The 15,908-nt window shown below is 32.5% G+C and overlaps 1 protein-coding gene across 4 annotated transcripts in view; it reads left to right on the top strand.

Annotated features, from left to right (window-relative positions):
* The first annotated feature begins 4,610 nt into the window (after positions 1-4,610).
* Positions 4,611-15,908, top strand: part of LOC148618950 (uncharacterized) — a 34,792-nt gene continuing 23,494 nt past the window's right edge. For all 4 annotated transcript variants that reach the window (XM_088578363.1, XM_088578361.1, XM_088578365.1 and 1 more), the window contains exons 1-2: positions 4,611-4,769; positions 10,026-10,243. In XM_088578363.1, coding sequence (XP_088434489.1) covers positions 10,091-10,243 — 153 coding nt within the window. In that variant the 5' untranslated portion in view covers positions 4,611-4,769; positions 10,026-10,090. The remainder of the gene's footprint in view (positions 4,770-10,025; positions 10,244-15,908) is intronic.

Raw genomic sequence — 15,908 nt, 5'->3', positions numbered from 1 at the left:
TACCTACTTATCAGTTCCTGAAAATTTGATACGAATCATTCGAATGGTAAAGGAGTTGCAAACACAAAATGAGTACCCTTACCCCTGATCTATCTGAGTCCATATGGCAAACTACGTGTGACACTACTGTATGAACTCGTTCTAATAACGTGCACTATCTGACCTACGGAAATATATTAAGGACATACAAAAAAAATATCTCGCCACGATAAGACCTCGCCGTGGCAAGATCGTTACTAGTCGTGGCAGAATAGTAACTCGCCATGGCGAGGTAATAAATCGTGGTGGCTATAGATAATATTTTTTTCTGCAAGTCCCTAATACGCTTCAATACTACAGTGCCCGTGTCATAAGAAAAAAAATCAAGTGGTTTAGGAGGAGTTGCGGGTCCCTACCATCCGAGTTAAGTAGCAGGTGCAAAAATGCGTTATAGTCATTTCCTGGAAGCATATCATCAAACGGTTAAGGAACCGTTAAGGATTCAAAAGTGTGACACGCGAACGGTCGACGGACGGACATCACGATCACTACATACGGTGCCACTTTAAAAAGATGGTAGAGTAAAACGTAACACTGGTACACTTAAAGCATGCATAACCCGTGTCGAGGGCCAGTGCCCTCTTGTGCTAGCTCTCTTGTTTTAAATGTCTCCTTTGTTTGTTTGATTGATTAATTGATTTTCTTTACTTCCTCAAAAAAAATGAAGATTAACAAAACAGGAAAAAAATCACAAATATAATACATAAGTCACTTGACAAAATAGAAAACTACACACACATATATAAACAAACTGTTGTAATACCTTTTATACCATGATGTGTAAACAATTCTGTATAAAAAAAGTAGATATACAAAATTGTAGGTGTATAACATATATTGAGTATGATACACTTACATGAAGTAGAATGTTAAATACTAGTATTGAATCTTAACTCAAAAATAACTTACTTGAAGTTAGTGTACAATTTATGTATGTGACCTACGACACATAGCATTAGCTGTTACCGTATGTCAGAGTCTAGTTCATTAGAAAGAGTAATCAAGGGAACCAAGGTTATAGCGGTAATCAAAAGAATGTAATCCAAGGTATTCGGTAACGCCACCAAGGAATGTTATAAGAAAGTCATCATCATCTTGGTTAAATAAATTAATTGAATCGTGTACTTGAAGTAAGTCTACAATGCCGTAAAACATTGAGTTTCTATCATTCATAAGCGATTCACAATGAAGTATGGAATGTTTTATTATCTCATCAGACAGTTTAGGCGTTCCATATTTGACTATGTCGTCTGTCAATAGGTCACAAAGTGAGCATTGTGCACTTATAATAGCTAGCGACCCTAGACAAGTTAATACCATAAGTTCATTGCGTTTGCAATGGTTTTTGGAACAAAGTCTAACCAATCTGTGTTCTGTTAAAGAATGGTGGATTTTGAAATATCGCCAAGGGTCAGGTCGTTGTTGTACCAATAATTTCCATTTGTTTTCTTCATAAACAGTTATTGTTTGACTTACGATTTTTGACCAGAGTATCTTGTCCGGAATGAGTTTCTTCAATGAAGTTCTCAAGAAATGATGACATATCATATTTCAATAAAGTTCGAACGAGATCGTAAGTCAAAGATGATTTGTCAGGTTGGCCAGAAATTACATTAGCGAGCCTTATAGGTTAAATAACTGTTTGTGAGTTGTCGTTATCGACGCTTTACACAACCGACCAAAGAATAACATTTTAAACTTGTCTATCAACCCCTCTATAGACCACAGTCCTATGTCATTTACAGAAGAAGCACTTGGTGAACGTCTGTCAAAACACAATATAAACCTAGTAAAATATCTTTGAGTCTGTTCCAACATAAATGTTTCAGTTTTGTTCAAATGATCCCAAAGTGCACATCCGTATAGAGCTGTAGGTAGAATTACACGTTTCCATACAAGGGTATTTGCCACTGGTGACATGCCATTCGAGTTTACACCTATGCTGTGTAGTGAGTGCAAGTTACGTTTCAGTTTTTTACAAGCATTATCAGTTCTATCAAACGTTCGGGCATGACAGTCTATAAGAGTTCCAGCAAATGTGACTTTGTCTATACTGTTAATAGTTTGATCATTAAATTGAAAATCTAAATTACTTTTCTGCAAATGTCTCAGTAAACAGTAACACATTACTTTTCAAAGCATTGTATTTCAAAAGCCATTTTTTCGCATACTTGGGGACAATGTAAAGCGAGTCTTGTAGTCCCTTTTTAGGAAAGCTTAACAACGCTGTGTCATCAGCCAATAATATACAAGGAATGTGTAAGTTATTGATAAGTAACCTATTTTTCGATTCTACAAGAAGTTGAATTAATCCATCGATAAATAACGAAAAGAGCCAGGCAGACATAACACGTCCCTGCCCTACTCCCTGACAGATTTTGAATGATTTACTAGATATTGACTTATATTGAATATTAGCACTTGCAGATTTGTTCCATATATATAATAATCTCCACATCTTTCCACATATTCCTAACTTCCAGACTATCCTGCCAAATTCGGTCGAACGCTATTTCTTTGTCTAAGAATGCAGAATATACTAAACAGTCTGGTTCCATGTAAAAAGTTACAGATTCTTTTAACGTATATATTGCTGGTATAAAACCATGATGGTCCTTGACAAAACCTAATAGAAGGGGATGAGGCATTGTTATGTTTTGCGTTGTGAGATACACTTGAATACTTTTTAAAAATGATCCTTTCCAATAATTTACTGGGGACTGAAGTAAGCATAACAGCTCGGTAATTGGTAGGTAAAGTTCTGTCTTTATTATTTCTCTTGTACATAGTTATTATAGTTTGTTTGTTAGTTGGGGTTCAACGCCCGAGCAGCAATATTTCAGCTATATTCAGGGGAGAGGTATTATAGTACCGTGACGAAACGAAGCCGGTATACATTCAGAAGTCATAATCATGTTATAGAGTTTGCACAAGTTTTCTGATACTCGTTTTTCCGATATAAATAATATATGTTCATTACAGACGTTGTCTGGACTAGGGACTTTCCCAAACTTAAAAGTTTTTTAACTGCAACATAATTCTATCAACAGTAATTTACTTTTCTATCTCGTATATGCGTTCAGTCTTCATGATAAAATACGACTACACATTACTAGTTACTTCACTAGAGAAAGGCTTTCCAGAATCATATGTCATTTTCCATTTGTTCAGAGTATAAATCCCGAAAATAGTCACACCATAAGTCGATAATAGAAATTTCGTCACATGTGACTTTTCCATTATAGGATAGTTTACTGATTGACGATTTCGGTTTCTTGAATTGACGAACTCGTTTATAGAATTGTTTGATATCAACTTCAGTAGGATTATGATTTTCCTCAATTTTTTCTTCCCGTCACATTTTTCAGTTGAACGTTTACGCTTTCTGAATTCCCTCTTCTTATCTTTGTAATTGGAATAGCATGGGTCAATGTGATCGCGGTCTGCTCTAAAATGTGATGTAACAGCTTACGGTTTTTAATTTTCGCCTGTTACTTTTGTAACAGGACGGACGGTAACAAGATAGACTTTGTCAATATGGCATCTTTTTTTAAGAAATTGAAAATCAATAAAACGTATACTAGCGCAATCATAATATCGTCTCCACGGATTGTAATATAATTTTAATGCGGTGCGGTAAACATTTAAATTTTTTTTTGATGTGGCGAGTCGCTCGAGAATAATGAAAACTTTATAGATTGCCTTATTCTGTTCATTTAGATCTGAAGAGTTTTTTTTCGTACTATAGTTGCAACATTACAGACGATTTCCCGCTATCTACTTACAATGGAAAATACATTAGACTTTTGCTGGATGTTTTAACAGGAACCATCATATGTACTCGGAGGATTTTCGGAGGGTTGGAGTGGGTACATGCGGCGGATTTTTGGGGATTGGAGGGAGAATATTGGGTATTTTTAAGTAACCTGTTTTTTAGTAAACAAAAGATGGATAGTATAAATGAAATATTTACTGTAATTTAACTGATTATTTAAAGGTATATATAATGTTCAGGTGATCAACAGTTATTCACTAGCTGCATGTGCATGGCTTTCCTTTTTTGCAAGATATAACTTCTTCTGATTGTATTAGTTGTCACAGGTCGGCGAAAATAAAATAATCACAACTTCCTATTCAAATATTTCACAAATATTGTTGAAAATCTTGTTAAAATATCTTGGGGCAATAAAACTAGGCCAGTTATGTTTTTTCACCTGACTTTGAAGGCCATATCTGATGTATACTATTGTAAATTTGTGTCCCGGGGTTAAGATTTAAGCGATATCTTTATAATCCGTGTTATTAATGCACTGAATTTTGAAAGAGGCGCTTAACAAGTAAAAATACCTGTTCACCAGAGTTGTGCCATCATCTTCGAAACGCATTGTATGAGCTCATTCTGATCTGGTGTATAATTCGCGATCGTGATGCCTGCAAATGAGGAACTAGATTTGTCAATTAATCCTTTGTGGAAGGTTTTTACTATCATAGTAAAATAGTGACAAATTACTTCTTACCTGGCACTACTTTATTATTATTATGCAAATTAGTTGTGTCGTAGACAGGTAAATCCCTACGCGGACTATTGACATACACAATTAACATGGCGACTACGGAGTACCGCTAACTTTCTGGCCTCATGGACATTATCTGGATTAATTTTGTTACGAATATTTTGTAAATGGACTAATTACTGGGATAGTGTAAAAACATTCTAGGAATATATTTTGGTAAGTAGAAAGTATGTTTTTATGTAGGTGAACTGAAAACTGCGGGAACTTCTAACGAAAGTAGTCGAACTAGGTTCAGGTAATTATTGATTTTCCAGGTGAGTCATGTCGCTCTCTTAAATTAAAATAGAAATAAAAGTTATATGATTTCAGTGTAAAATTTCATTTTCATTAATAATCGCATATAGTTCAAATGTTACATGTATATTTTTCATGTCTATATTTGTTGAACACCTGCAATTTATTAAAAATCTTGCTGTTATTTTCTTAGCGTAATGTATACAACTGGTCAGAAAATGCTAATTGAATTAATTAATTAGTTAATTTTTGTTTTATTCTATTTCTCTGCAAGTTTAATTATGTTTTTTTGTCCTGTTTAAGAAGAATGTTAATCTGCGTGGGTCGGCAATTAATATATTACATCATTACATTACACAAAGGTAAACATATTACTTTTCCATTTTGTCGGTTCCTTTGATGTTGAAGTACTGTCTCTTTGTCATTACTTATTATATTATAACACCACTTCAGAAGAGATTGGATTATCCAAGGCTTTTGTTAGAACCCTTTTTTTACATCTGTTTAAATAGAACAAACATAAATACATTGCCTATGTGTTAAATGTAATTAAGTTTAATTTTGTATGCAAACTACATTGTGTTTAAAAATTGTGAAACTAGGACAGTTACAGAAACTTGTGTAAAAGTATACATTGGCAGGTATACAGGTACATGTAAATTCACAGATCAGGGCAGTTGACAGAGTGACCATTCAGATTTTATCACACCTTTAAGTGTCATTTAGTTTCCCAGGTCATTAGAAACAATGGGTTGTTATCAAGTATATACCATGTAATGTAATGTTGGGTGAGAAGTGGCAGCTCTCTAGATCACTTCAGGTCACATTTGCTAAATGTACCTGTAAAATTGTCTTAAATCTGTGAAAATGCTAATTAAATATCTGTCATAAATATTGAGTATAACCTTAGGAATGTAGTGCTTATTTATGTCATCAACATAAGTAGTAGTTGTATGATTAGAGTGATAATAAAAAATATCCTAAACCCTTTAAAATTATAATCCTATTTTTGAGATAGAAGTCTTGATGTGCAAACATCCTGGATTATATCCCAAACTTCTGTATTGAAAAAGGGGAAATTTGTTCATATTCATAATTGACTATTCAAAACTATGTCACAATTTTTTATGTGGTAATACCAAATAATTGTTTTTTTAACAAGCATTGCAGGTATTGTTTACCACCTCTATTTAATACATTTATATATAACAAAAACTGAAATAAATTTGGAGACATATTTATCTAAGTATGAATATTAACAATGGATAATAATTGGCAGGTAGATAATTAAATATCATATTATGGCATTGGGATAAGTATAAAACTTATAATGTTCTAAAATTACTGTCTATAATGACCTCTTATATTATTCATCTTTATCTTGTTTTTTGTTAAAGAGGTAGTATGTAATAATATTGTATCGTAACAATGGGCAGGTAAAAATTGGCTGGGTTCCAGATTTGTAAAATTGTTTACACCTGGTTGGATTTTCTTGTTTACTTACCCATATAGGTAGATGTCCCAAAAATGTAATTTATAAGTGAAGTAGACATGTATCTATTTCAATAAAACATTTACTACTACTTTTACTATACTGGAAATTAAGTTTGGGATCATGTTACTCTTGTGAATGGAGGTGCTAGCTCTGCTTACTGCTCAGACACCTGCAGATATTTATAAAGTACTTTATTAAATTCTCAGTTCATTTTGCAATAAATCTTGATAGTACATGTACAAAATCTACATACATAGTAGAAAGAACTTATCTTAACAAGAATATTGATTTGAAACTGCCATTAAAAAAACCCTTTACCTTGTATACATGTATAAATACATGTATGTACATTTGTTCATGTACTCATGTGCAAATGTATTTTCATGTAATTGCCTTTGTTAGTTATAATTAGTAATACAACTTTTACAAGGACATGTAAACATGTATATACACATCTTGGCTTAAATAAATTACCAATGAATGTGTATATTTTTGAAGTTAAAATTGTTTGTTTGTTGGGGTTTAACGTCCGAGCAGCAATATTTCAGCTATATTCAGACAATGAACATGAAATGGATGATAAAATGAACATGAAATAAAAAAAAAAAGGATGAGCCACAAGGACAACAGGGTCGACAAATTTTGATTGCCACTAGAAAAAGGGGGATGGGTAAGGTCGGGCAATTTAGCCTCCTGTGGCGGAGCGCAAAAGTTCCTACTATCGAATACCACAGCAGGGTTCTTTAACATGCGAGGAACGTGGCATCTTTCCCAACACGGTGCACCACTATGGTTTGCGGTCAGGTTTTCTGTATTATAGCCTGACAACCCCAGCATGTAACATGCCAGGGGTACCCCATTCCACCACCTGGGGCACACATCCCAGTTGCTCTGTGGGCAGAGCACCTAACCCCCGGCTAGGTTTCTGAGCACTATTTAGTCGCCTTTTACGACAAGCTTAGTGCTGCTGCAGGCCTATTCTTTTAACACCCGGACCTGCACGGGGCTTGAAGTTAAAAAGTGGTATCTTTTAACAAAATAGCTCAAGTAACAAAGCTGATCAAACTGTTTAGGTCCATTATAAAAGATGATTTTTTTTACAAATAATTACATTTATATCCTTCGATAAAAACCCTTATGAGCCCCATTGCTGGTCATAGCATTTAACACCTATACTATTGTTTTTCATAGAGCATCTTCACAACATGTTGAAAGGGTTCAATATCAAACTGTACAAAGTGAGATTTTCAGTTTACATTTACATTGTAAAGCAAATGTTTTTAATAAATGTAGTAGGTAAAAATTGATTTTGTATGAAAACATTCCCAAAAGTGACTTTGGAATAGAATGTGGACAAATCTAGAAACTGTGAGAAGTTAAATTGTGGAAGCACCAGGAAAAAAGAATCTTAACAGATCATCATAAATGACGAATTACCAAATGAATAAAACTAAGATACTTTGGGATTCAAGAACATTGTAATGTATCTGTTGAATCTTTTATTTCATAATTCATGAATGAATACTATTGATCCTGATATCATTTCCCAATCTGTTTTTAGATTTTATGTGCAAGGCCTTCCTTCTTTGTTTAGTTTGTCATTTACTATAAACCATCAGTCTCTATTGAACAGATAATACTCTGGCTAGCAAGGATTTAATTGATGGTTATACTTTGGGTAAAAGCGTGAGTGGAGGAAGTGAGTCACTTTCCAATTGCTGACTTTTACCTGCATGTGCTTACAGGTAAAAATAGGCGATGGAAGATTAAAACTCCCTTGAACTGAATAACCTGGTGGTTTTTATTTGACACCTGCCGATTATTTACATTATATGTATTGAATTAATTGGTTATTGATCTATGTAGATATGCCCTATCTTTCCTTTAAACTTTTTTTTTCAGTGGGTGGGTTTATTGAGTCATGTCAAAAGCTTAAATTTGAAGTGTAGGAAATACTGGTTCATTTTTAGAAAAATTGAATTTCTTACATCTGTATGTTTTGGACTGACTTCTGTCATATTTTAAAATGTGTAGTCCAACATATTATCTGTGACAAGATCCCCTGAGATGGCCGATATCAAGGCCTATCAAAATTGGAAGTCCAAACTCTATTTACTCAAGCGGAGGTCACAAAAATTTATCATGTAACATTCATTTGTTAAATGGACTTTTCTGATAAATGTAATTTGGTTTTGACAACTTCTGCCAGTTAACCATTTGATAAATAAGAGTCAACTTATGTAAAAGGGGTCAGATACATACATATATTGACTCTACATGGATACATAGCTATGTCACTATCATTTCTTCTCACCTTCGCGTGGATGACCTGTCTCAGGTTTTGATGTTGGTAGATTTAATCATGATAGAGCCAAACTCAGTTGCTATGCATGTATCTTGTATCTTAAAGCTTCATAAACCTGTTTTAATTTAATTTGAAATGGGTAATAAATTACTTTTAATTCAATTAAATTTTGATTAAGTTTAAATCTTGTAATTTTCGGATAAAATTCAGAGAAGTTTCTCATTAAAATGAGAGTAGTAATATGCAATGCATGTAATGTTAAATATGTGCACTTGTTTTTTGCCTCACGACAAGCTTTATAAGGGCAATGAATAACAGGTAAATGTACATTTTGATGTGCATGTACATGTAGACATGTTGCTTGTAAAGCATTTTATACAAATGACTGCTTTACTAATTGGGAATTATACATGTTATTCTCTAAAACATGCTGCCTAGAAGTTAATTAAGGAGAAAAGTGGGATGTGACATTTACAATCTGACACTAAAAATGGGACTTAACCTGCATACTGTAAGAACTAGGTTGGACAAAATAAGACGAGTAATCATGTACATGTATACATTGTAAGCAGAATAAGGGAATATTAATGATGCTTCAAAGAACTGAAAAGTTGATATAGCTAAATTATCGTCTTGTGCAGATTTTATGCGATGTATTAAAATTTATGTTCAGTTTCGTTTTTTTGAAAGATTTATTATTAGTGTTTTGAATGAAAAGTACAGTTTTAAATTTCATAAATGCAAGTAAAAGGGAAAACTTGACAAGTGCATTTAACAAGCAGTTGATACCGAAATTTAGATTTTTGTCATTGCTTGGTCTTGTTATTATATACGAACAAGTTGTAACTAATGTAATTGTTTATGAATCAGTGAATTCCATTCAATTTTCAATTGAATCAAACACTGCTAACTTATTTTGGGTCATGAACACAAATTCCAGAGGGCAAGTGGACACCTGTAGTTCAAATTGCTCATGAATATTTAATATAATCTTTTCTTAATGTTAGAAATATATAATCCATCACATTTCCATAGCCCAAACCTATTTGAAACTGCTTTAAATATATTCTACTCATTACTTCTACACCTCTTTTTTATTGGAAAATTTGTCATTTTCATTCGTAAAATTGCCAAAAAATGGCTTTTAATGTCCTAATACCCCTTTTTTCCTGAGGAACCCTGGCTGGCACCCCTCCATTCCAAAGTGTCTAGATCCGCACACGGAGAGCAACAGCAGTAAACTTCCCATAATATTCACTGTATCAATTATAAATAAGTTTTTTAGTTCATACAAGCATAATATCTAGATATATGTACTTTTCAAAGAAATCACGTGAAGGAAAAAATTTACTTATCTATCTCATTCCATACTTTTCAGAAAAAACTTCATGTATGTGTTAAACAATTGGACTAATTGTGCATTCTTCATAACATCTAATCAAAATGGATAATATGGAAGGTCCACTTCCACCAGGGAACCAGTCACAGCCAAACTGGTATGACACCTTGGATAGACACCAGAGTGTACAGTTCTCTGCTAAAGGTCTCAGAAATGCTCCTGGAGAAAACAACTGCTTTCTCAATAGTGCTGTCCAAGTAAGTGATACATATTCTTTTATCTGTTTAGCATTTCGTGCTAACTGGGATCCATGTACATGTACTTGTGCTTTACTAAAACTTAGTTCAATAAACTGTTATAGACTTCACTAGGAGGCTCATATGAACTAAAGTTATGTTTTTGGTAAAATATTACTTTACAAGTACATGTTTATATTGTTATAAACTTTTCAAATACTTGTAAACTGTCTTAAAACCGTGTGTGGCTTGAATTATGAGAATAAAACAAGCCACCGATAAACGTAAGCAATGACTTTGAACAAATTACAAATTAATATGGTTTTATATTTTGTTTTATTGATCATCGAACTATGTTTATACTACCACTGTTCTATTTGAGCAGTCAAAATGCATTGACCTTATATTTACAAGGGATATACAGTCACTGACTGAAAATAATTTTTCTTTTGTTCAACATTACGTGTATATTGTTTTTAGTTGCCAGGATGTTGTCCGTTTTGAAGAAAAAACTTTTGCTAATAAAAATTTTGCTACAGTACGTAATTTAATATATAAATTCAGCTCGAACTGGAGCTTTGCACTGCATTTTCCTGCGGTTCTAAGCCTCATTTGTTGTATGTCAAGTTGGTGCACTGTTATTGTCTATGACCAGGTACATGTATATTACATGTACATATAAAAGAATGTTAATGGGTGTAAAGATGTATAGGTTTGAGCAAAAAAAACTTCCCTCATCTTTATTAGTTAGTTCTCTATGTGTCAAGCTGTGTGTTTACTATATTCTCTATCTGATCGGTGATGAAGAGACTGTTCAATCTGACACCAGGAAAAACATACTTCCAGTACACTATCATATCAGAGAGCTGACTACTTCAAGGAACAATTTTCTTTTTTTGAATTATCTGCCCTTGTGAGGATGGTGTGATAAGCTGTATAAATTACCCCCTAGATTTGTTATGAAAATGTATAACCTTGTAGTTAATCTTTTAAACTAACAGGTCACCAGTTTTACAAACTGTTGGTACCGTACAGTTACAGATTGGTCATATGGTGTCCTGATCTTGACACAGTTGTGTCAATATTGTCCCTGGATTATGTTTTTCTTTCTTTTATTCACTTCGTTTACTTTTTCAAATCAAAATAATGAACATTTTGGCAGATTTGTGTCAGTTTAATAATGACTGATTTGGTTTTTTAATACCACAGGTTTCAGGATTTGTACACAAAGGGCTTGGTCAGTTAGTTATTGTAGCCTGTTGCGCCAGGGCTAGACAGATGTCCATATCATTTTTACTATAAAAGTGTCTCTGTATCCCACAAACAAACAAGGTCGAGATGGATCGTTGGTCACTTTGTGTTAAAGATGAGACTTAGGTCTTTTTGAAAGTCCTATTAAAAGAACTTTGTGTATAATTATTTCTGATTTCGGACTGGCTGATAGAGTAAACAGAATACAACTATTGTTGTTAGAATAGCAATAGTCAAAAACAGATCTGTTCCAATAACAAAGGCTCTATTTAATATAACTGTTAGACTGCAGTCATTTAAAATTTTACATTCACAATTAAAGGAAAATGGTTGATAAGTGGATATAGAAAAATTGTGGAAAGGAAATAAAGATATTGGAAAATTTTTGTTGTCCAGAATTCTTTGACTGGGCAGTGTTTTAGTAGTTAAGATGGTATCTAATGACTAAAAAAAATCAAAAGAAACAGCAAGTCAGCTTCTATTCAGAAGAATTTTGATTTGTTAGAAAAGAATTTTTAAATACAAAAGGAACCACATCTTGCGTCAATTTTCATATTTTCTTTGTTTATCTTACAATAATCAGTACTGTAGATTGTTTCATTATTATAAAGCAATTTTTGAAATACATTTTAAACAATTAAAAGACAATAAGACAAAACACAGATTTTTTGTTATGGTTCAGAAAATTGCAAAACATTTAAAAGAATTTTTAGGCATATGATCATATCTTCTTCCTTTTGTCATAGATAATATGGGTACAATAATGTACCAGCAGTTAAAATGGTCATTTTCTTGTTTGTTTTATTGTTAGTCATACATCGTAACCAGTCATTAGAGGACTGGAAACCTTGTTCGCCTTGTGAAACAACAAGACTTAACCTTGTTTAGATAAAAATTACCTTAATCACAATTACATATACTAATCATTGAAAGTAAATGTGATAATTAGGCCCTGTCATTGAGGTGACATGTCTAGCACTGATGGGGAGATTTGTCATCTCTGGACAGGTCATCACTGAATTATTCACATTTCATTTCTCTCTTTCTATTTATCAGTTACTTTTTTAAAAGGGACCCTCAAGTTTTGACATCTTGTTGAAAATTGACAAATGAGGATTAGTCACAGAGTATGTGAAATGAACATAGGCCCTGCAATCCATATATGGGTTGATGACTAATAAGTTTACCTTTCACTCTTTATCATATCAAGTGCTAAATTGTTTGTGATATTTTTATGCATGAGAAGTGAAAATCTGCACCATTTCCATTAATTCATAAAAAATTTAAAAGAAGAAAAATTATCATGTATTTGTTAAAATTAGAAATTGATTTGAATTTATACTTTTTATTTGGTTGGAACGGAAATCAAATTTTGGTAATTGAAACAAAAATTAAGATTGGTCAATGCATATGTTACAGCTATAAATTATCTCCCTTTACCTGAAGAACATTGATATTTACAGGAAATTTTACAGGGATTGGTCAAAGATTTAATCAATATTACAATCTTATTGGAAAACCCTGGTGTGTTTTAAATGTTAAAAGATGGACAAGAGCCAACTTGTACAGACCAGGCTTCTTTTAAAAATCTAATTAGTCCCAACAAAAGTTTACCTATGAGTTACCTGGAGGGCGACACTTCCGCTACAATAGGAACATTTACACTCCATTGTGATAGCCCCCTTGATAAAAAAGTGCTAAGTACTTGTTCTATTCAGACTAAACTTGTACCTGTAAAATGAAGAAATTATCTTTTGGTTCTGACATGGCAGAAATGAACAAATTAGAAAATGATGGTTATATTTGACAAACTAGCTATCATAGATGTGTTTTCCAAAGTAATGACAAAGCATTTCTAAAGTAAACTTCTCCAATTGATAAAATAGCTTTAAACAAGTACTTAAGTATTAAAGATTTTAGGTTGTTTAAACCTGGCCAGATACTTCAATGTAGTAAATGGGTCTGAGATGAAAAGTTCCCAAGGTCTTTAAGTTGCTCTTGTTAACCCTCTACACAGACATCAACAACTTTTTAGTCTCTGGTACAGGCATAAAATGGAGAAAAAATTTTTTTTTTCATTTTTATGTTATATACTATTGATTACACTTGAAACAAAAATCATCATAGATTTTGAAAATAAAATGATATGTGGGAACTAGTATTCAGCTACATATACTAACACATTTTTGCCAGATGAGTCTCATGTTTCTTTTAGCCTCCAAATATTGCAAATATTGTTGCAGTGGTTATTTTTTTTAGGCCTGTTTTAAATACATGTCCTGTTTTCTTGAACTAGAGAACTGAATATACATGTATATTAGATATACATGTACAGGAATAAGATCATGAAGCTGTAATAACTAGATTATTGGAATATGACATTCAACATACATGTTTACATAAATGATATAATAATACTGTTGTCCAGACATACTGTCCCAACATATTGTCTCCAGTTAGCTGAAGGCCTTCTACATACACTGTTGAGTATTGTCAATATTATGATATTTGATTCAATTTCCACACTAGCATGATGAAACTAAATAGAGAGTAATGCTACACCCAAACCAAGCTTAGACAAGACCAGTTGTAGATACTACAAGAAGCAGTTTTTTATAAGACTTTATGATATTATTGATAAAAGCTTTGTTCTGATGTAAAGAGACATTGATTTTTTTTGTTAGTGGAATCAATCACCCAGGTAGAGTTGTGTCAATAGGAGGACTAAATACTGGCCACCTGCTGCTTACAGACAACAGCTTGAATATGGCAATTTTCTGCCCATTGTTCCTTTTAATGTCTGTCCCTCTAAATCTGTACTTTTTATGAAACTTTTATGGCATGTGTATGAAATATGCTACCTATTTTATGGTTTGATTCTAGGTATGAAATGCTGCATTGCAAACTTCATTGCAGAAAATTTATGTTTCTTTTGCATATAATTCAATTGTCATGTCTGATATTTGGTATCAAATTTCCTAAAAACCAAAATATTGCTAAGTAATATGTGACAGTCAGTCATCAATAATAACCAGTATTTATCTAAAATTTTAATTTCTTTTTCCTCAGTTCAAAAAGCAATGATTTCCAAATAATTCATGATCAGTAATTGAGGACATATTTTGGTATGTTGCATTTGCCTGCAAGTAGGTTGGAAATATTGTGTCCAGGACAATGGTCATGCTCCATGAGCTCAGAAATTAGTTAGTATTTGGTATTTACAACTTGAATGCAAAATTAGGTCAGATTTTGGCCAGATTTACAAGTTTCAAGTGTCAACCTCAGGGCATATTACATCACTGTTCATCAATTTTGCACCTTAACGAATAAAATTTACCTGCAGCTAAATGATAGGGTGTATAGAGAAGTTAATTCTGTATTCAGGAAAAGTTGGAAGAAATTTATTGATTTAGCATCATAGAATGGGTTGAGGACAGTTAAATTACAATCTTATGTCAGCCATTCAAGGATTGATGAGATGACATGGTGTCATTTAATTGTCATAAAACTTCATTCTAATATAACCATACAACATTATTCAATATAATTCATTAACATATAATGATTGCTTTACTATATAAATCTGACTGCATAGATTTTAAATTTTGACATGAAAAAAAAAGTAATCAAAATGGCGTCTTTTTTAAACTTCTTCAGTTCTTTAACTACTTAGGGTTAGTTTTAAAAGAACACTAAAACCATCAAGTTGATATTCTGCTTGAAAATTTTCTGATTTAGTCTTTAGATTTTAAGAACTGTTTACTTAAAAGCTTAAATGAGGTTAAGCCCTAGTATTGGCACTAAAATAGTAAATAAATCTTTTGACAATTTTGAAGTAATTGTGTAATTATCCCCCCTTAATGTTATAACACCGGTATTACTTATCTCAAGTGGACACTATGTGGCTTTGTAAATATTTTTATATTGACAAAAATGTACAAACAAACAACAACACATATCAATAATGAATGGGTGAGAATAACAACAAACATCGTCAAATATTGGAATATATAATTGTTGACATATCCTCAAAACATTTAACATATAACAAGTTTATGTTACACTAGAGTGATGTAAGTCAACTGATCCTAAACAACAGACATTGGCTGAAATCTCAATTGGAATGGCCACAATATTTACTTAATTGGATGACACATTTGTTGAAGTGAAAGAAATCATTTAGTACCTTTATTTATAATGTGTATGATAGATTTCATTAAAACTTTGCCTTTCTTTCCTATTTCTTTAGTGAAAATGAGTAAGAATATAAATGTATATTGGTCAGCCCATAAAAAATTCTTTAAAAAAAACTCTCAATAAACAACATGGATGTCTGCCTCAAGATTTTTAAAGTTTTGAAATGTTTTCTAAATTATATTATATTGAGAACTCCTTGTTATTAATTAAAAACAACATTTTATACAAGGAACTTTAG

This window comes from Perna viridis, chromosome 4 (assembly GCF_037379345.1).
Source record: "Perna viridis isolate PV_CMFRI_1.1 ecotype Kerala chromosome 4, ASM3737934v1, whole genome shotgun sequence".
In the NCBI taxonomy this organism is placed as follows: domain Eukaryota; kingdom Metazoa; phylum Mollusca; class Bivalvia; order Mytilida; family Mytilidae; genus Perna; species Perna viridis.
Note: the sequence above shows the minus strand (reverse complement) of the source record. Positions and strands in the feature narration are given on the sequence as shown.